Raw genomic sequence first — 21,526 nt, 5'->3', positions numbered from 1 at the left:
TTGCCGACAAAGGTCTGTATAATTAAAGCTATGGTTTTCCCAGTAGTGATGTATGGAAGCGAGAGCTGGACCATAAAGAAGGCTGATCGCCGGAGAATTGATGCTTTTGAATTATGGTGCTGGAGGAGACTCTTGAGAGTCCCATGGACTGCAAGAAGATAAAACCTATCCATTCTTAAGGAAATCAGCCTTGAGTGCTCACTGGAAGGACAGATCCTGAAGCTGAGACTCCAATACTTTGGCCACCTCATGAGAAGAGAAGACTCCCTGGAAAAGACCCGCATGTGGGGAAAGATTGAGGGCACAAGGAGAAGGGGACGACAGAGGACGAGATGGTTGGACAATGTTCTTGAAGCTATGAAGATGAGTTTGACCAAACTGTGGAGGCAGTGGAAGGCAGGAGTGCCTGGCATGATCTGGTCCATGGGGTCATGAAGAGCTGGACATGACTAAACAACTAAACAACAACAACATACTGTATAACCCAAACCAACCTGCCAACCAACATTTAAAAAGCTGGTAGAATCACACAATATCTTAAACATTATTATTATTATTATTATTATTATTATTATTATTATTATTATTAAAACAAAATCATTTGTTATGGTTGGGGAAGAATTTACAGCGACAAAACAGTTAGCAAGGTGCATTAAGCAGATGCTTTCGCAGTTGTATACAACTCTGACAGGACAAATTGCCAGTGCATTTCTTTATTCATTTTATTGGCATGCATTTTTAAACTTGCAACCTGCTCTTGCTCTTTGAAACACTAGAAACAGATGTTCTAATGTACTAATATAGAGGTCACACTTGTTAAGCATAAGTGTGGAAAGAATTGCAGGGGATTCTATTTTCTTTCTGGCTTAGCCAGCAAGCATGCATAGAAATGATCTAAATAAATAAGATTTGTAACTTGAAGCAAAAAATAATTATGGGGTCAACAGGAAACAGCATGGACTATGACTCAACTCCTGTAAACATAGATAGCATGGCAGAGAGTGCAGAAAACTAGACTGTGAAGGACGAAAAGGGAGGGGCAGATCTCCTTCTCCCCACCCAAATTCTGCTGCAAGGCACTGATAGTATCCGTGCACGTTCAATATCATTCAATACCATAGTCTCATGCTGAAAGCTATTTCTAATCTTGATAAGAGTAGTCTATCAGTAGAGGCCTCAGCTGTCAGATGCATCCAGGGAAGGAGCAAGGTCTCAGTGTCCAGGCAACAGAGGAGAGAGGAGGCAAAGAGGAAAGCAAATGAACCTGGCACATTAGGACCATAGCTCAGTAATGCAGAGCACTAGGTTAACAAGCAGAAGCTCCTGAGTTCATTCATTAAAGGGATAAGGTAGCCCTCTGGCTGAGAACCTGGAGAGACATTCCCCAAACCAAAAGACAATACTGTACTGGGCAAGATGAACAAATCGTTGGGGTGCTGCACCTTTTGCAAGTAGAAGGGGTCGGATTGTGGCCATTGTGAATAATTAAGAATGTTTCAGGGAAGGAACACATTCCAAAACAAACCTACAAACCCCTTAATAACCAAGTATTAAACACCTTTCATAACACCTTGCTAAACGGTCTTGGCCCAGTATACGTGAAGGAGCGTCTCCACCCCCATCGTTCAGCCCAGACACTGAGGTCCAGCGTCGAGGGCCTTCTGGCGGTTCCCTCACTGTGAGAAGCAAGGTTACAGGGAACCAGGCAGAGGGCCTTTTCGGTAGTGGTGCCCGCCCTGTGGAAAGCCCTCTCACCAGATGTCAAGGAAATAAACAACTATCTGACTTTTAGAAGATATTTGAAGGCAGCCTTGTTTAGGGAAGTTTTTAATGTTTGATGTTTTATCATGTTTTTAATATTCTGTTGGGAGTTGCCCAGAGTGGCTGGGGAAACCCAGCCAGATGGGCAGGGTATAAATAAAAATTATTATTATTATTATTATTATTATTATTATTATTATTATTATTATTATTATTGCTAAGCGAGTGAAGGAGATGGCCACAGATACACAAGCAAGAGCAACCAATTGCATATACTCCCCGGGCCTCCCACTGCCACCACTGCCATGTCTGCAGCAAGTAATTGCTGTTGATATCTTAAAATGGTGGTGATGTAGAATATTTGTCTCACTTGCTCAAGTGTACTCAAACCAAAGGTGCGCATCCATTATCCAGTATGGTACGATGTCTCAAACAGTTCCTACACAGGTCTATGCTCTTTGAGTAGCTACTACACAGAACTAATTTAATACTCAACCTTGAACAGCAGAGGTCATGAATGCCAACACCCACAGAATATCTATATGTGGTCCGAAGAGGATGCTCAGTAATAGATTGGGTTTTAGAAAGGAAGCTGAGGTAGAAAGTGGGCCAGTCTACATCCTTAAAGAATGCTTTTAAAGCAATTTAGGAGACAAAATGAATGGCAGGAAGAGGAAATCTTAGATGAAAACAACCGTTTCATTTTGACAATTTATAAAAAAGATGCTATTTTTCTTAGCTTACCAAAAAATCATACAGTTATGACACATTATTTGTTTCAGCTGCAAGATCACCCGGAGGCAAAAGAATATCATTATCGAATAATTCATGTATCAGATTACTAAATACTGGACAGCAAAGTCTTACATTAGCAGAAAAGCTAATGTTTGTTGCTTAGAAATTGTTGGATTTTGTAATGTAAGACTTTGCCGTCCAGTATTTAATTTTCTGATACATTAATTCTTTGATAATGATATTTCTCCAGTCATCCAGTATATGGGAAGCCCCTCTGATTTTTTAAAAAAATTCAGAATGTAATTTGCTCTTATTTGTTTGTATTGTGATTTGATTTGATTTGCTATTAATTGGGATGGATTAATAAAAATTATTTATATAAAAAAGAAATTTTTGGTGATTAATTTAGCAGCGGAGGCATGACTTGGTCATTATGTGTATGGCTCTTCTTATCGCTATGTGTATGTCAAACTCTCTGATCGCTTCCCCCTTGAACTTAAAAAGGGTAGCACAAGTAATAATAAATCCGCTCTCAGTTTTCCCCACATAGGCAGAGAAGTCCTGATTTAAATACTGATTGAAAGGTCCATCATAATAACTTGCCCTCAAAAGGGCATGCCCATCCAAACACCTCTCTTCTATGTTTTGCCTCAAGGGGCAAACAACAGCTTTTTCTGCATGAAGCAGAAAAAAATAGCAAGGGGTAAAGTTAAATCCACATCTCACTAAGACTTGATCCCCCACACTACCAGGGGAGCATAACAGTAACCCCATGTAGTTGTATTGGCCACATGTGGGACTTCTACGTATGAGACGTGTTTATGTTCAGGCTCCATTTTTGTAGCTCTCATGAGCAGTGCATATGCAGTTGACACCTTACCAAAATAATGCTGCTTTAAAAAGAGCTACTGTCATCATGGAAATCTCAGGGATTGAACATACTTCACACACATGGAGGAGACAGGTCACCTAGAAATGAATGATCTGGCAGCAGTGACTCCCTTCCATCTTCCTTGGGCAACTTGCTGAGAGAGCCACGCAACACCAACATGTATGAAGATACCCCTCAACCACAGGTGTGGGGAGCGTGTAGCTCTTTAGATGTTGCTGAACTACAACTCCCATCACCTGTGGCTATTGGCCATCCTTCCTGGGGCTGATGCTCAACAATATCACCTCTCTGGGCCAAGTGGATTATTTTGAGTACTTAATTGTGCATCTGTGGAATACTATTACTTTAGATCCAAAAATTGTTTACATTAATGTATGAGTTTGTATTAGTGTTTACATGTATATCATCTGAACATGGATTAAGTTTGTTTTATTTTTGCTGTGCCATATGGGTCACTTTAAGAAAGATATTCTGTATCTGTGGATTGCCAACACCTGTAACCCAATCAATAAGAAGAAGAAAAAGAAGAAGAATTTGGATTTGATATCCCGCTTTATCACTACCTGAAGGAGTCTCAAAGCGGCTAACATTCTCCTTTCCCTCCCTCCGCCACAGCAAACACTCTGTGAGGTGAGTGGGGCTGAGAGACTTCAGAGAAGTGTGACTAGCCCAAGGTCACCCAGCAGCTGCATGTGGAGGAACGGAAACGCGAACCCGGTTCCCCAGATTACGAGACTACCACTCTTAACCACTACACCACACTGGCTCTCAATATTGTGCTTGTCCATATAACCCTACTTTGTAACAGTTGCTGCTTACCGCAGCTACTACCATGCCATAAGATCCACTGTCCTGTAATATCACATATGGTATGTACAGTTATTTATGGTTTTATATTATTATTGCTGTAAAACGTGTGAGATCATGATATTGTATTTATTTGCATTACTTAGAGCTTTAACTACTGATGAAGCCCAGGACGGCAAAACAAGGCCAATATTCCGGAAATCCTTGTCTTAGACTCTGTGAAAGGATTTTGTGGAACTGTAACAACCTTTCATGTGGATGGTTTGGACTTTATGAACAGACAGGTGGAATAGACACCATTACACAGATGGACCTTATGCATGAACCAACTAGAGACTGATCTGATCCACTGGGTCTTCTGCTTTGTTCGTTTCTTGAACTTTATGAGTTACTTCTATTGAAATTTACAATTTGATACTATGAATAGTATACCTTATTTATCTAAGAACACAGCCGGTTACGTCTCGTTTGTTTATTGAGGATGCTTTACATGACCATATGTTTGCTTGTTGTTGTTTTGCCAGGTTCATTTCCAGAACAAATGAGGCTAAAGCATGCAGGTTAGGTAAGAAGAGTTCCTTTAAAGAAGAGGAAGGAAGAAGAAGAGGCAGACTTACCTACTGGAGACATTTCAGGGACACTGGCAACGTAAGGCCCATCGAGAAATTTTGGTTCATTATCATTAATGTCCTGCACTTTGATGATGAACTCTGATTCGGGCTCCAGTGGCTTCCTCGTATCGATGTCCACTGCTTGAGCACGGAGGGTGTAGAAAGGCTTCTCTTCGCGGTCAAGGCTCTTTATGGCATGAATGTCCCCTGTGGTCTCGTCAATGGTAAACACTGTACCAGCGCCATCTCCTGATAACGTGTACTTAACACTTCCCACTCCCTTGTCCAAGTCAGAATGAAGCTTAACAGAAAAAGAGAGAAAAGGTCAAAGTAATTAATAAGAGAAATTCATGGATGGAAGAATGGTAGCTTTTTCATTTTAAATATTAATCCAAAAATCATTTCAATCTCTAATGACATCAAAAGGGAAAGTTGCTATTTCTGAGGAAGACAGGAACATTGCACAAACCCTTTGGGATCTTTAAGTGTACCTAACTCTGTTTATAGAAATTATTACAAATAACAACATGTAGATTATTTTATAATTCTTATCTCAGTTAGCCTCTGTGTTCTTCTGAGGTTGATTAGACTGCGAGACACCAGCCTGTCCATAGCCATCCAATCAGTGTGGGTTTGGATTTCAGTGATATATGCTAGTCCAGGAATTGTCAGTTGCACTTCTTGTATTGATATCTTGGAGAAGGAAGCCTCAGGTTGGAGTTAATGCTATGTACAGATACAGGACGTCTAGCTTAATGACACTTCCTGTACTTGACTTCAAATGGGTTTGCACATTTCCTGTAAGGGGAAATGCATGAGGTACCAAGAGAACTTCTAATGTGCTTGATATAAACACAGGGATTGTGACACAGTCATTTCTGCAAATTCATTGTTAATGTTCCAAACCACTTTTAATTTCATGGATGAATCTGGTCCTCCTGTGATCAGTGCCACTATTCTAACCACTACCACACACTGGTTTTAAATTTACGTACAGAGGTTTCCTTCCACTCAGGGACAGCCTGTCCCATTTCATTGCCTAAAAGGCAAAACGGAAAGGTCCTGCCTCCACTATGTAAACCCTCCCCATTATTTCCAAATCCACAGCTAAGGAACATCATGTCTAGTTGAAAAAATATGTGTCCAGAAGAACATGCCCTACAGCAGAAGACAAGGAAATATGCTTCTCAATGATGTGAATACCACTTTTGCTAGTGGAACAGAGTAACCTCTACCTAGAGGCCAGCACACATGTGTGTATAAAGGCTGACCTTAAGGTGGAGTCACAAAATAAAAAAAAAATAAAAATGCTAGCTATGTAAAGTGCACCTCATTTCAATTATTTTGGGGTGAAGGGGCTCAAAACAGGGGCAGAAGGCCATGAAATATTGCCCTTACTTTGAATTTGCTTCATGACTTTATCATAGTTTTGTGGCATCTTAACAATAACTGGCTTGGATCAAGTAGTCAGCTTGAAAAAGCTGTTGATTTCAGGAGATGAGGTTCTGAATGAGCACATCAGACATACCAAGCAGGACTTCAGAATCAGAAAGTTTATTGTATCGATCAGTATGAAAATCACAGTAGGACAAAGATGAAGAAGAAAATAAAAAAGAAGGCAGTAAATGAAAAGGAAGAACACACAATTGCATGTTGTCATGGGCATCACATCACTGAAACCTTTTACATGCAGAACCCAGGCTTTTAATATAATGGTTGTCAAAAATATATTCTCTGCGCTAGGTTAATGCCAGAGCATTGAACACCTTTAGCTAGGTGGGGGGGAGGGGGGAGATCATATCTCAATCATTTTTCAACACAGTTCAGCTGAATTGCACCAGAAGGAGCATAAACTAGTAAATAACAGTTTTATTCATAATTTTACTACTATCCCGTGGTAGGAAAGGCCTGGCATATGGTTCCTCCTTTAGCCTAGTGCTATAAGTAGGATGGAGGGATATTAGCTTGTGGGGGGCACGCTTCAGTTGTTAGCTAATAGCACCAGTATTCCTCCTCTAACCACCAATCTTTCCTTTTTATCAACATTCCCATCCATGGTTAGGCCACTTCTGTGTTTTAAAAATACATCTATGAAGTACAGTAGTGTTATATGATAAAGAAGTACCCCCAAGTACAAAAAGAGTGCTTTGTGATACCACTAATCTACTGAAGCCTGTCCTCCTGCACTTACAATTAAGCCTTGTGACTTCCCTTCAGAGGAGACAACAGACCTGAAAACCCAGGATCTTAACACTGTTCCCAATTCCTATCAGAGACGGGAGGAATTCGTTCACGTTACTTTTTACAGAGGACTGATCCAATCCAACACTCCCAAAACTCACTTGCGAACCGAAGACAAACCTAAGTCACGGAACGTATTTCTCCAGATTTTGCTACGCAGTTTAGGTGTACAAAAAGCACAGACAAAAATACAGGTTTTATGTAAAATGTGTGTTTAACATATGAATGCATTTAAAAGTTTGTATTTCATGTTAGCAAGTGGATATTTTAGTTAACGTGTGCACTAAAATTCATGCCATGTAAATGCATACTTTTGGATGGGATTGAGGCACTCTCTGGCGGGGTCTGTTTTCCCTCGTTGTTGACTCACACTTTCTGCGGTTCTTTGAGGAGAAGGAATGGACGTGATGCATTTTAAGTCTATTGTAAAGTTGTGTCCTTTGTGGCATGCAAAAGGGCTATTAACAGATGTTTTCCAGTTCCAAAATAAATGTCTGTTCTCCAAGAAGGATTTGAGGGGTTTTTTTTTATAACTTATGCATTGGGATCAAAGGAGCAAGCCTTTATTCTGTGCAAATGCTTCCTGCTTCCTGACAAGTTGGAAGCAACAAAAAGTCAAGCAGCAGCTCTTTAGAAAGCCCCAGCAGATGCTCTGCTTCTCTTGGTGGCAGATTTTTTTTTTTTTGTATTTGTATTTTTTTTTATCTTTGCATGCCATCTGATCCAGTTCAGGGAATGTCAACAATAACACCGCCACGAAACAGATGCCTTGGAGGCTGCCAGTGTATAGTTCCACCTCGCCACACACACAAACAACTGTTTCTCAATGTGTCCCGTACACCCACGAGCTGAAATTAATCCGGAGTTCTGTTCAGAGTGTAATATCAGAATGAGACAGGTTACAGCCAGCTAACATACTTTATCTTTTACTCCTGTAGAAATCCGTTCTATTTAAATGGGTATTTATCATAATAACGGAGCGGTACCTATTTATCTACTTGCACTTTGACGTGCTTTCAAACTGCTAGGTTGGCAGGAGCAGGGACCGAGCAATGGGAGCTCACCCCATCACGGGGATTTGAACCGCCGACCTTCTGTTCGGCAAGTCCTAGGCTCTGTGGTTTAACCCACAGCGCCACCCGCGTCCCTTTTCAGTCCATAAATGGTACCTAATTGATTTAATCCCTCCCCTTTCATTGCATTTCCTTTGCTTTGAAATGAATGTCATAATGATGTTATAGGTTTTGGTAGAATTAGCAAAAGTTAGAATGAAGGTGTGCCAAACACAGAAATTCCTGCACTTAGCCTACGCTAACAGACCAGATTAGCCTGGTAAGGCTGGCCTGAATGCAGCCTTAAGAAACATAGAATATTCATGACCCTGACAAAAGGTGAGACATTCAGCAGCAGACAAGGAAGCTGGAGGTTACCAAGCATGTGTGATGGCTCCACAGCAAGACAAGAGTTCTCTTAAAACTGAGGTTTTGAGCAGGGGCTTTTGGGTAGAAGAAAAGGAGGGGACAGAACTCCACATGGGAGCTGAAGGCCAGAACCATCTTGGCAGGCTGGGAGATGCTCAGGAAATCTAGTGCTGCATGGCTGGACGACAAGCTGCTGTTGAGATGTAACGCACTGAACGCTCTCCAGAGCAGACTCAGCTGTAAATATGTGTTAATGAACAATATCTCTGATATGACGGTCTCCACTTCTTCTTGATTCCCAATGGAAGCATGACCCTGGCCATTTGAGCTAACTCTTAGGGGCTGAGGGGGTCTTCACACCCCATAATAAAACATTTCAGGGGGGCGGACCTCCCCCGTCAATGAACACTGCCATTCAAAGGTGTGTGTGTACCGCGTCATGTGATTTATTATGTGGGGGCAGGGCTTACCTGGGCCCCCACAATGTTTTATTGAAGTTGGCACCCCTGACCCTGGGTAAGTGCCTGGAGCCCCCTGAAATTCTGCTACAACTCAGTAGAGATTAGGGGTGCTGTGCAACCTTTGTAATAATAACTACATAAGTAATTACATAATTACATAATTAATTACATAAATTATGTAGTTTTGCCACAGTGGAGCATACCCTCCAACATTTCTCCAATTAAAAAAGGGAGATCCTATTCTGTAATTGATAATAAAAATAATAATGTTACAATTTATACCCGACCCATCCAACTGGGTTGCCCCAGACACTCTGGATGACTTCCGACACATATAAAAACATAATAAACAATCTAACCTTTAGAAGTCTTCTAAAGTTATGAAGTTACTTATCTCCTTGGCTAGGGGGCGCATAACCCCATACCCTCCAGCTTTTCTGTTATGAAAATAGGGACATCCTAATAAAAAGTGGAACATTCTGGGATCAAAGCAGAGACCAGATGGCTTCTGTAAATCTTGGACTGCCTGTGGAAAATAGGGATGCTTGGAGGGTCTGGGACAATGCAATGAGTAGCATAGTTTTTGGCGGAAGGCAAACTGCAGCAGAAAACCAGTACAGTATGCAGTCAATACAGGGTAGAATGGACAGCAGTGCCTCTTTACTTTTCTTCTCAACACTTAGGAAGTTTCTTGCTCCTTTCAAATCAACCCAGAACGTCAGCAAGGAGAGGAAATGAGTTCTTTGTTCTCCCAAATGGTGAGAAAATGGAAGAATACCACTACTGAGAATGGGTTCTACAAGCTTAAATAGACAGTATGATATAATGGTTAGCATGTCAGACCTGGGAGACCAGGGTTCAAATCACACTGGGTGACTCTTGGGCCAGTCACTACCTCTCAGCTCACCCTACCTCACAGGGTTGTGGTGCCCTTTCAAATCTTGTGACCTTGTGATTTTGGACCATGTGATCCAAACTGCTCCACGCTGCTGGAAAAGGAATGGAAGAATTGCATGACACTTCCAAAGCTGGGGTCGTCCCCCCCACCCGCAAGCAATTAAGATTTCTGTCCGTCTTCCATCAAAAATAAAAAATTTTCTGGGAAAGTGACCAGTTTTCAACTCAGACCCATTACCCTCCTTTCCGATAGCAACCAGAAGCATTTGATTCATTACTGAAAGTTTACAGCCTCTTGTTTAAGAGGAGCATAACAAACCCCACGCAGCAGTACACTAATAGAGAATGTGCGTGATAAAAACGAGCTGCCTGTAGCTCCCTTTGAGAAACTGTTTATTAAGAGCTTTGTCTGGATTGACTTCAAAATGATTATCCTTTGTCATTTTGCCTGCCACAGCACTGCGCTAAAGTCAATAAGGAGAGCGGTAGTCTTCTTTATGGGATTTGCCAAAGCAGAGTGCTCTTAGTCCATTCAATCGAAGAATGCATAATAGCTGTGATCATCTGGATTATCACCGCACAAAGATGGATATCAAAGGTCTTGAAGTAGTAGCAGCAGAGCAAATACTTTGCCTAACCTACAATGGTAAGCCGGAGTGTGCAAATCAGAGCTATTGGCTTGTCTATGTTTTCTCTGCATTTTGTATTCTGCTACAGATATTTCGACTATAAGGATATAGTGACTTGGAAAGGATTGAGTCCCTTTTTTCTGTATTCTAAAACTGATTTCTATGACCTATACAATTCCTGTAATAGTTTATGCTACAGTCTTATACTTATCCAGGAGCATGTCCCATTGAAGAAGAAGAGAGGAGTTTGGATTTGATATCCCGCTTTATCACTACCCAAAGGAGTCTCAAAGTGGCTAACATTCTCCTATCCCTTCCTCCCCCACAACAAACACTCTGTGAGGTGACTGGGGCTGAGAGACTAGCCCAAGGTCTCTCAGCAGCTGCATGTGGAGAAGCGGAGACGCAAACCCAGTTCCCCAGATTACAAGACTACCGCTCTTAACCACTACACCACACTGGCTCTCATTGAACTCTAAAAATCTACTGATAGGTTTGTGGTATAATATAGTTCGGGGCTTTTTTTTTAGAAGAAAGCGTGTCAGTATGTTTCTGAGAACAATTCAAAGTGTTGGTGCTGACCTTTAAAGCCCTAAAAGACTTTGGCCCTGTATATCTGAAGGAGCGTCTCCACCCCCATCATTCATTTAAGATCCAGCTCCAAGAGCCTTCTGGTGGTTCCCTCACTGCAAGAAATTACAGGGGACCAGGCAGAGGGCCTTCTCGGCAGTGGCACCCTCTCTGTAGAACACCCTCCCATCAGATGTCAAGGATATTGATAACTATATGACATTTAGAAGACATCTGAAGGCAGCCCTGTTCAGAGAAGTTTTAAGGTTTGATGTCTTAATGGGTTTTAATTTGTTGGAAGTTGCCCAGAGTGGCTGGGGGAACCCAGTCAGATGGGTGGCAAATAAACAAATGAATGAATGAATGAATGAATGAATGAATGAATGAATAAATAAATGTCATTATCAACATCGTCATGAAGTTGTTACAACAAATGCCACACTTTTAACATTTGGAAAAAGAAGGTACTGGTATTGCATAACCTTGAGTACCCTCAGAAAAAAAAACACAGTGTGAATTAAGCCGACATAAGGCACACCAGATCCTAAGCATGGCAGAGGAAAAGCAAGCTTTCAAAATAGTGTTTAAATTACACTACCCTGTTTGCTCCGTATAGTTAAAACTATGGTTTTCCCAGTAGTGATGTATGGACGTGAGAGCTGGACCATAAAGAAGGCTGATCGCCAAAGAATTGATGCTTTTGAATTATGGTGCTGGAGGAGACTCTTGAGAGTCCCATGGACTGCAAGAAGATCAAACCTATCCATTCTTAAGGAAATCAGCCTTGAGTGCTCACTGGAAGGACAGATCCTGAAGCTGAGACTGGAAGGACAGATCCTGAAGCTGAGACTCCAATACTTTGGCCACCTCATGAGAAGAGAAGACTCCCTGGAAAAGACCCTGATGTTGGGAAAGATTGAGGGCACAAGGAGAAGGGGACGACAGAGGACGAGATGGTTGGACAGTGTTCTCGAAGCTACCAGCATGAGTTTGACTAAACTGCGGGAGGCAGTGGAAGGCAGGAGTCCATGGGGTCACGAAGAGTCGGACACGACTAAATGACTAAACAACAACCCTGTTTGCTGGCTTAACTTAAAACAGGTTGCCAATTCACTACACTGAGCTGAATGGACTTGGGATCCAACCTAAGTCTCTCACTTTTTGGTCCTGAGGGTGTTCAGCTGGTTGCAGCTCTGCCAGAAACCCGCTAAATCCTAACCCCACACATCCTGCCAGATCTTGCTATAAAAGATTGCCCTATTAAGTGAATTTTCACTATATTACTGATGCGTGGCCCTTGTACTTTTAGTCACTCCATCAACACATGCACAAAACATGGTATCTTATATCTCTAATACTTTGAGTACAGTCACTGATCTTAAAATGAATGCTATTTTGTGTGTGTGTGTGTTATCTTAAACTGTTAGGATTTATAGCTTGATTTACATTGTACTAATGTGATGGAATTGCTAAATGTATTCAATAATCTATCCCTATCTAACAGACATATCAAATAATAGCTAAACCATTTCTCTGTTGGTGTCGGTCTTTTTTCTGCAATAACCTGATTCATAAATTGGAGTAGAAAACTCATCTCATTTAATTATATTGCTTGGGAGACATTCATGAACTTTGCGTAAGTATTATATTAAGAAAGTTGACTATTTTTAATTTAAATAAAATATACATTTGTTTGGTTTGTCAGGCAATTGAGCAGAGTAACTAATTGAGCCTGAAATTGAAATGAATTTAATAGCCATTCACCTCCCTCTATAAAATCAGGGTGGTTCACTGTACCAAGAGATATTGACTTAACAAGTAATTAATGGCTATTTAATGCAATAGAAATGATCTTGCTAATATGGGTGTTCTCCATGGGGTCAACAGAGCCTGTTTCACCCTCCTCAATGACTATTTTAAGGTCGTTTCAAAGAATGGGAGACCTGTATTCACACTCAACCTATCTTATTTGCATAAAAGTAGTTACTCAAATATCTGAATGGGAGTATAGAGATACAGATACTGTATGTTTAGAGCTCTACCCCTACAGGAATAACTGTTTCCACAAGGTTCATCCATTTAATACATTAACACACTAAAGATACAATACAGTACAAATCTTTATTACGGTCATAGGCCAGCATAGACAAAACATAGATTATGGTGGAAAAGTCAGAAATGTATACTTCATTTTAACCTTCCAGCGTTTGAGCCAGTTCGGTTCGCTCAGTTTCTCATTTTTTTTCATTCATAAACTCACTTCAAACCCAGTGGACCCATTCCATCAATGTGGGGGTTTGTGGAATGATGAACTGATCCTGGCCCCAATACCATACCAATTCTTACCCTACCTGTTGCTGTCGATAAAGATTTGACCTGATTTTATCCCATCACTGTTCTGCAGCCTGGTTATTTGCTGCTCTTGTGGGTCATGTAATATGCTTGCCTGGGCAAAAAATATAAGGGTACTTCTGCCCAAAATGGTCCTCTGAGGCCAAGCAATCTCCTGGCTTTCTATTCTGCTGCTAAGGTGTTGCTATCGGTGATTATTTTTGGGGGGGCAGGGGCGGCTAAGGCTGTGTGTGTGTGTCATTTTTTGTTCTTTTGTTTAAGTACTTTGATCATTTTATGTTTTGTTCTTTAGCATTGCTTGTATTAGCTGCCTTAAGGAAACTATGCCCAAATGTCAGGATATAAATATTTTAATAAATTAGGCAGCTCAACCACTTTCTCTCATGCTTGAAAGGCTCTTTAACCCCTTCTTCCCCAGTGTGAATCACAAATGTAGCCTCTGAAAGTTATTGACCGTAGCAGCTCACTCTCATGGGAAGTTAAGAGACAGGGAAGGAAAAAAAATGAAGAGCTGAGGTGCTTAAACGGAGGAATCTGCCAAAGCCTCTATTGCTGTTCACATTAGTAGTAGTAGTAGTAGTAGTAGTAATAATAATAATAATAATAATAATAATAATAATAATAATAATAATAATTATTATTTATACCCCGCCCATCTGGCTGAGCTTCCCCAGCCACTCTGGGCAGCTTCCAAAAGAATATTAAAATACTGTGAAACATTAAAAGCTTCCCTAAACAGGGCTGCCTTCAGATGTGTTCTAAAAGTCTGGTAGTTGTTCTCTTTGACATCTGGTGGGAGGGCGTTCCACAGGGAGGGCGCTACTACCGAGAAGGCCCTCTGCCTGGTTCCCTGTAACTTGGCTTCTTGCATTGAGGGAACCACCAGAAGGCCCTCGGTGCTGGACCTCAGTGTCCGGGTAGAATGATGGGGATGGAGACGCTCCTTCATGTATACTGGACCGAGGCCGTTTAGGGCTTTAAAGGTCAGCACCAATACTTTGAATTGTGCTCGGAAACGTACTGGGAGCCAATGTAGGTCTTTCAATGTGGTCTCGGCGGCCACTCCCAGTCACTAGTCTGGCTGCTGTGTTCTGGATTAGTTGTAGTTTCTGGGTCACCTTCAAAGGTAGCCCCACGTAGAGCGCATTGCAGTAGTCCAAGCGGGAGATAACCAGAGCATGCACCACTCTGGCGAGGCAGTCCACAGGCAGATAGGGTCTCAGCCTGCGTACCAGATGGAGCTGGTACACAGCTGCCCTGGACACGGATTTAACCTGTGCCTCCATGGACAGCTGTGAGTCCAAAATGACTCCCAGGCTGCGCACCTCGTCCTTCAGGGGCACAGTTACCCCATTCAGGACCAGGGAATCCTCCACACCTGCCCTCCTCCTGTCCCCCAGAAACAGTACTTCTGTCTTGTCAGGATTCAATCTCAATCTGTTAGCCGCCATCCATCCTCCAACCGCCTCCAGACATTCACACAGGACCGTCACCGCCTTCACTGGTTCTGATTTGAAAGAGAGGTAGAGGTGGGTATCATCCGCATACTGATGAACACCCAGCCCAAACCCCCTGATCATCTCTCCCAGCGGCTGCATGTAGATGTTGAAAAGCATGGGGGAGAGGACAGAACACTGAGGCACCCCACAAGTGAGAGCCCAGGGGTCTGATCACTCATTCCCCCCACCACGACTTTCTCAACACGGCCCAGGAGGAAGGAGCGGAACCACTGTATGACAGTGCCCCCAGCTCCCAGCCCTTCAAGACGGTCCAGAAGGATGTTATGGTCGATGGTATCAAACACCGCTGAGAGATCCAGCAGAACTAGGAAACAGCTCTCACCTTTGTCCCTAGCCCGCCAGATTTTATCAACCAGTGCGACCAAGGCAGTTTCAGTCCCGTGATGAGGCCTGAATCCCGACTGGAAGGGATCCAAATGGTCCGCTTCTTCCAGGCGTGCCTGGGGTTGTTCAGCAACCACTCGCTCAATCACCTTGCCCAAGAATGGAAGATTTGAGACTGGGCGATAGTTGGCCATCGTGGCTGCATCTAAAGATGGTTTTTTAAGAAGCGGTTTAATAACCGCCTCTTTCAGCGGGTCTGGGAAGGCTCCCTCATGGAGGGAAGCATTCACCACCCCACGAAGCCCATCGCCCAGCCCTTCCTGGCTAGCTTTTATAAGCCAGGATGGGCAAGGATCAAGGAGACAGGTGGTCGGTTTCACTCGTCCAAGCAGCCTGTCCACATCCTCGGAGGTAACAGATTGGAATTGATCCCACGCAATTTGACTAGACAGGACTCTAGCACTCTCCCGGCCCGGCCCTGCTCCCACGGTGGCGTCTACCTTTTCCCGAATCTGAACGACTTTATCTGCAAAAAACTTTGCAAAATCATTGCAGGAGATCATGTGGCCCGTACTGTACCACCGATGTAGCAGGTGGTTCCGCTAAATTGCGGACCACCTGAAAAAGTCTCCTTAGGATAAGGTTAACAAGTTCTTTGCTTTTCTATCAGATGTTATTGGGCTGAGTCAGTCTTCCTTGCCCTCTAGTTATAGCTTAGATGAAAATTATATCCCTGCCGTGTGTTAGCTGTGGGATACCTCATAGAGGAGGAGGACCAGAAGGAACCAGTCATACAACAAGCCTTGGTTCATACTCCATCTGGGGGTGAGGAGCCAGGATCCAGTGGTGAGGCTGGGGAGGGGTTCATTACACCAGGGGAAAATTCAACCTCTGACATTGGGGCTGAATGTGTCCCAAGCCAAATGAAGAGGCAGTACATTAACTGCCACATAGATAGCTACTCTATCTGGAACAGTGACAACAAGGATTCATCAGGAGTAAAGATATCCTAGGAAGTAAGACCCTTCTCTCAGAGTTGATAGGAGTCTGCTGAAACTGGGGTGTGGCTTCAACAGCTCCAGATTATATTATTATTATTATTATTAACACACACACACTAGACTACATGGAATTGGCAGAAATGACTGGCAGAATTCGAGACCTGGGAGAAGAGTCAGTGGAGGAGGACTGGAAGAAGTTTAAAGACTATTTGCAAAAACATTTTAAAATATCGGAGTGTTAAAATGTTAAAATGTTGGAATGTTAAAATGATGCAAGATATGAAGACAATGTGGCATTAGTGACATAGGTAAAAGGAGTAGGTAACAAAAGTTTCAAAAGACAAGGGTGAAAAAAAAATTAGATTACATTGTGTCAAATGTAAACAAAAGGATATAAAAGGAAGAATTGGAGACACATTGGGTTGAAATCTATAATATAGATCAAGATTTGAAAGAGGGTAAGATATTTGCTGAATATGGTTGTGTAAAAAGGAACACAAAAAAGGGAGATGTGAGGAAGTCAGGAAGAAGGGTTATGAAAATAGTAAGTAAAAAAATGGATTTTTATGTCTTTTTTATCTTCTTTTCTTTTTTTCTCTTTTCTTCTTAAATTTTTTAGGTTTTTTCTTTTTTCTTTTTTAATGTATTTTAATGTATTTTTCTGTTTTATTTTGTGTGTGAAGGCTTCTTTTACTGTTTAAAATCTCAATAAATATCTTTAAAACACACACACACACACACACACACACACAGTGTTTGGCTGGAAGAGCTGCTGGACTATTTGTGCACCAGTTCAACTTGCTACTGGATTGCCTGCCTATACCAGACCAAACTGTGGCCTGTTCTGACTTTCCCCTGAACCTTGCTGTCAACGCTGCTTGCTTGGACTCTGGCTTTGAACCAGTCCTGAATACTGTTTTATTTTTTTTTGCCAGCAGGTCTCCTGGTTACTGAGGTCCCCCTCTTGCAAAAGAACCGCCACCTGGGGACTTAAACAATAGAACTTATCAAATTAATTCAGAATTTAACACACCACAGGTTTTTCACTCATATAAAGCTGTGCCACTCTGAAGAAATCATGTCACGCTGCGAAGGCTGATCAGTACACTTTGCAACGTAAAAGGGTCTCTCTGCAGCTTCACTTTGTGCTTCAGTGGAAAAATTAAGTCCAGCAACAAAGAGACAGGGGGTGGAAGAAAAAAAAAAGCCTCTCATTAAGTGTTATTGAGGCAGTCACTAAGGAAGGAACTCTCTGAGGAAGTAGTAGATAAAACGATCTTGGAAAGGACAGAAAAAGAAAAAGAAATGAGCCTCTTTTACAAGGTTAACAACTCAAAGTCTGTCACCGAAGGCCAAGCAGATACAATAGTGGGATTGCATGCAAAGTGGGGAAAAGAGTACCGTAAATGCAGATGTCAAGGCATGCCAGCAGGCTGAAAGACTGAGGTTGTTTGAGCTGAAACCCTGCTTTTTTGAAATTTCAAATCCAGCAAACATTTCAAAATCTGAATTTGACCTGTAGAACAGGGTGGAGAAGCCTCTCTAGTTCAAAGGGCTATGTTTCCACCTGGGCAACTCTTATAGGGTTTGCAGGGCAGAGGTGGGTGGAGCCAGACCCCCCCCCCCAAAAAAAAGTGGTGACTGTTATATTCAAGCCACTGAAAACTCAGAGGTTTCTCTGACTTATGTAAGCTTCTCAAAGCTCCCCCCCCCCCCATTGGACTTTGGCGGATTTCTTTTTTAAAAAGCTTCAACATTAATTCTTGTTGAGGAATTTTAAAAGTAGCTGTGCTTTACATATGAGCAGAATGGTGTCAGAACAGTTTAGCCTCAGGGGTTAAGCAGCAAAAAGGTCAGCAGAGATCCACCTGGTCCTATAAAATTGTTTATTCTAGATAGGAGAGTAGCCTCAATAGAGTTTTTCAGTCTGACCAAGTCATTAGTTGGCTGTAGACAGAGCTTGCCTGCTAATTGATTGGCTGACTTGCTTTCTCCTGAGCTTTACCTGCCTGGCTCATTTTTGACCAACAGCCTAAACAATGGGGTGACAGTGTAGCATAAGTTTAACTTCTCCAGTTCAGCCTCTAGACCTTATACAAAGCTTTCACCGAGTTTATCCTTTTTGCTCACTTTCTTTTCTCTCCGCCCCTCCACTCTTCTTGCCTTCTTGTTCTTGCCCTCTGCCATCAAATGCACTCTCAGAATTATGGATTTCAGTCCGTTTCTTACACTGCCTACTTCCTTCAGCCACTTTGGATTCTGTTTCTTATCTTGTGGGACTTGACTCGTGGGTGAGCTCCTGTTGTTTGGTCCCAGCTCCTACCCACCTAGCAGTTCGAAAGCACATCAAGTGCAAGTAGATAAATAGGTACCGCTTCAGCGGGAAGGTAAACGGCGTTTCCGTGCATTGCTCCGGTTCGCCAGAAGCAGCTTAGTCATGCTGGCCACATGACCCAGAAGCTGTATGCGGACAAACACCAGCTCCCTCGGCCTATAGAGCGAGATGAGCGCCGCAACCCCAGAGTTGTCTGCGACCAGACCTAATGGTCAGGGGTACATTTACCTTTACATAAAACCACATGATTAAAAGCGGGTGCACTCCCCCCCCCATGACTGTATTTTCATCAATATACACATTTTTATGCACCCTTACCCTAGTATATGCATTTTTACTTGGCTGGATAACAGCACTGCAAAATCCAGAGAAATGCAAATTTCAAAGAATGGCTGCATTTCAGTTTTCATATTAATTCAGAAACGTCAAAATAGGTAGATTCACTGAATCAGCCTTCTCCACCATCCCAGAATGCACATCTTATTGCATGGCCGCTGTAGTGGTTGGGAGTTACTCGTGCGTAATCCTGCTCCGTGTGAGCATCGGATTGCCTGGTTAAACCCTCCGGACTGCGCAGCCCATCTTAGCATGGCTGCTCTTAGTCACTCGTAGAATCTGTCTGTGGGCGTTTCTTAAAGCATTGCCAACATAAGAGTTGTTTGACGCCCAATCGTTTCCGCCTCTCACTGCGTGGGAGTCTCCTGCGCAGGGTGGGCGTGGGCAGTGGGGTGCTTGGGCTCTCCTCGCTAACTTCCAATGAAGAGTCCTGGAGCCCCTGCACCTCCCTGTCCCGTTGCTCTCCCTGATCCCTGGTGTTACACTCATTCTCTTCCCCTTCTTCCCGGCTGAGTCTCCCTCTAGCGCTTGGACCTTCCCCTGCAGAATCAGAGACCCTCTCCTTCTCCCGTGCCTCTGATGGCAGTTCCCTGACAGCCGCTCGGTAAACAAACAAAGCCAAGGAGTGCTAGGAGGCGTTCCATTTAACTTGAAAGCAAAAGACAAACAGATACAACCTACTAACCACCTTGTCTCCCTTTCAGGAAATGTGCCGTTGGCTGCAGGCACTGAAAGAAAATTGATTCAAATCCACTGCATTTGTTGAGGTCAAAGATTTTAAGGGGTTCATCTCAAGCTAGTGCTTAATTTGACAGTGATGGAGACCCTCAGGAGCAAATGCATCTTTTGCTGTGTTTTTCTACGTTCTCCTTTTCACAAAAGTCTGTTCGGATTTTGAGAGCATTATATTTGAATCCGACGTGGAAGCCTTTTACACTGATCTGCTGAATATTACTTTTTTATTATTATTTTGATTTGTGAATTACATGGGCTATGCACTACCAACTTTGCCCATTTTTATATTACTGCATATATAATACAGTATCTGAAGAAGTGTGCATGCACACGAAAGCTCATACTAATAAAAAACTTAGTTGGTCTCTAAGGTGCTACTGGAAGGAATTTTTTTTATTTATTTTGTATATATAACATTCCACATGGGACTGATAACATTGTTTCGCTCTGGCCAACATTCCCTGTATTTTGTAGCCATTCGCTGTAACATGCTATATAACAGATGCCAATGCTTCACTGACAAACTAATTGTGGAGATACTCAGAGTGGGAGAGTACTTCCAGGTGAGCTAGAGTTCATCAAAATTAATACAGATCACAAGTACCTCAGTGCACCTCTATTCAGTCCAGTAACTAGAAAAATAAGAAAATGTGAGCAAGCATAGGGTAAAGGTTAAAAGTGTTTGGCTGGGGTTGGAAAGAAATGAGATTAAACCCATTCCCACCTATGAAGTTCATTGGGTGATCACCAGCTAGTCACTATCTTTCAACCTAACCTTTGTCTTGGGAGAAAAGGAAGAAAGAATGATGTTTGCCACCCAAAGCTCCTTGGAGTAAGCACTGAATGTTCATTGCTGTTATCAAATTGTAAGGTAAAAAAGGTAAAGGTAAAGGACCCCTGGATGGCTAAGTCCAGTCAAAGGCAATTATGGGGTTGTGGTGCTCATCTTGCTTTCAGGCTGAGGGAGCCAGCGTTTGTCCACAGACAGCTTTCCGGGTCATGTGGCCAGCATGATTAAACTGCTTCTGGTGCAACAGGGCTACGGGACACCGTGACGGAAAGCAGGGTGCACAGAAACACCATTTACCTTCCCGCTGCAGCGGTACCTAGTTATCTACTTGCACTGGCATGCTTTTGAACTGCTAGGTTGGCAGGAGCTGGGACACAGCAACAGGAGCTCACCGCATCATGGGGATTTGAACCGCCAACCTTCTGATTGGCAAGCCCAAGAGGCTCAGTGGTTTAGACCACAGCACCACTCGCATCCCTTATGAAACTGTATGCACACCTTTCAACAGCAACAACCTCCAAAACATAATTCAGAACTTCTCCCATAATAATTAAGCTACTTCCAAATCACACAGAAAGCTGTCATCCAGACTATACAAAGTTAAAAAAAATACTTCAATTACTTATGAAGGGAATACCTCAGCATGTCTCCCTGTAACCACAAAAGGGAAAAATCATCTATGAACAGTTAAGTTACTACCTCACTTACAAATAGGCCATAATTTGATTAAAATGTTGTCCAAACACTGTGATTATTAGAAATTTAATCAATAATAACAATAATTTTATTATTTATACCCTATCTATCTGACTGGGTTGCCCCAGCCATTCTGGGCAGCTTCCAATATAATAAAAACACAGCAAATGTCAAACATTAAAAACTTCCTGATACAGGGCTGCCTTCAGAAGTCAAATCTGTAAAAGGAGGACATTTCTACTCTGACATGGAAATGCAAGGGAGGAAATTTGGCACAAAGTTAGCACAATCATTTTCTTACAAATGGACATTTTAAAAGCTAAAACTCAGGTGGTGAAGATTGATTCTGGAGTCACGAACCTTTTTGATCCGGTAAGCAGATTTGGAATTTTGATACCATTCTGTGGGCACC

The 21,526-nt window shown here is 42.4% G+C and overlaps 1 protein-coding gene across 7 annotated transcripts in view; it reads right to left on the bottom strand.

Annotated features, from left to right (window-relative positions):
- CDH12 (cadherin 12) overlaps positions 1-21,526 on the bottom strand; it is a 601,545-nt gene that overhangs the window by 101,694 nt on the left and 478,325 nt on the right. For all 7 annotated transcript variants that reach the window (XM_083519265.1, XM_083519262.1, XM_083519269.1 and 4 more), the window contains one exon: positions 4,813-5,107. In XM_083519265.1, coding sequence (XP_083375391.1) covers positions 4,813-5,107 — 295 coding nt within the window. The remainder of the gene's footprint in view (positions 1-4,812; positions 5,108-21,526) is intronic.

The sequence above is a fragment of the Podarcis liolepis genome, assembly GCF_965112155.1.
Source record: "Podarcis liolepis genome assembly, chromosome: 8".
Lineage (NCBI taxonomy): Eukaryota > Metazoa > Chordata > Lepidosauria > Squamata > Lacertidae > Podarcis > Podarcis liolepis.
This window is presented reverse-complemented; position numbering and strand designations above follow the sequence as displayed.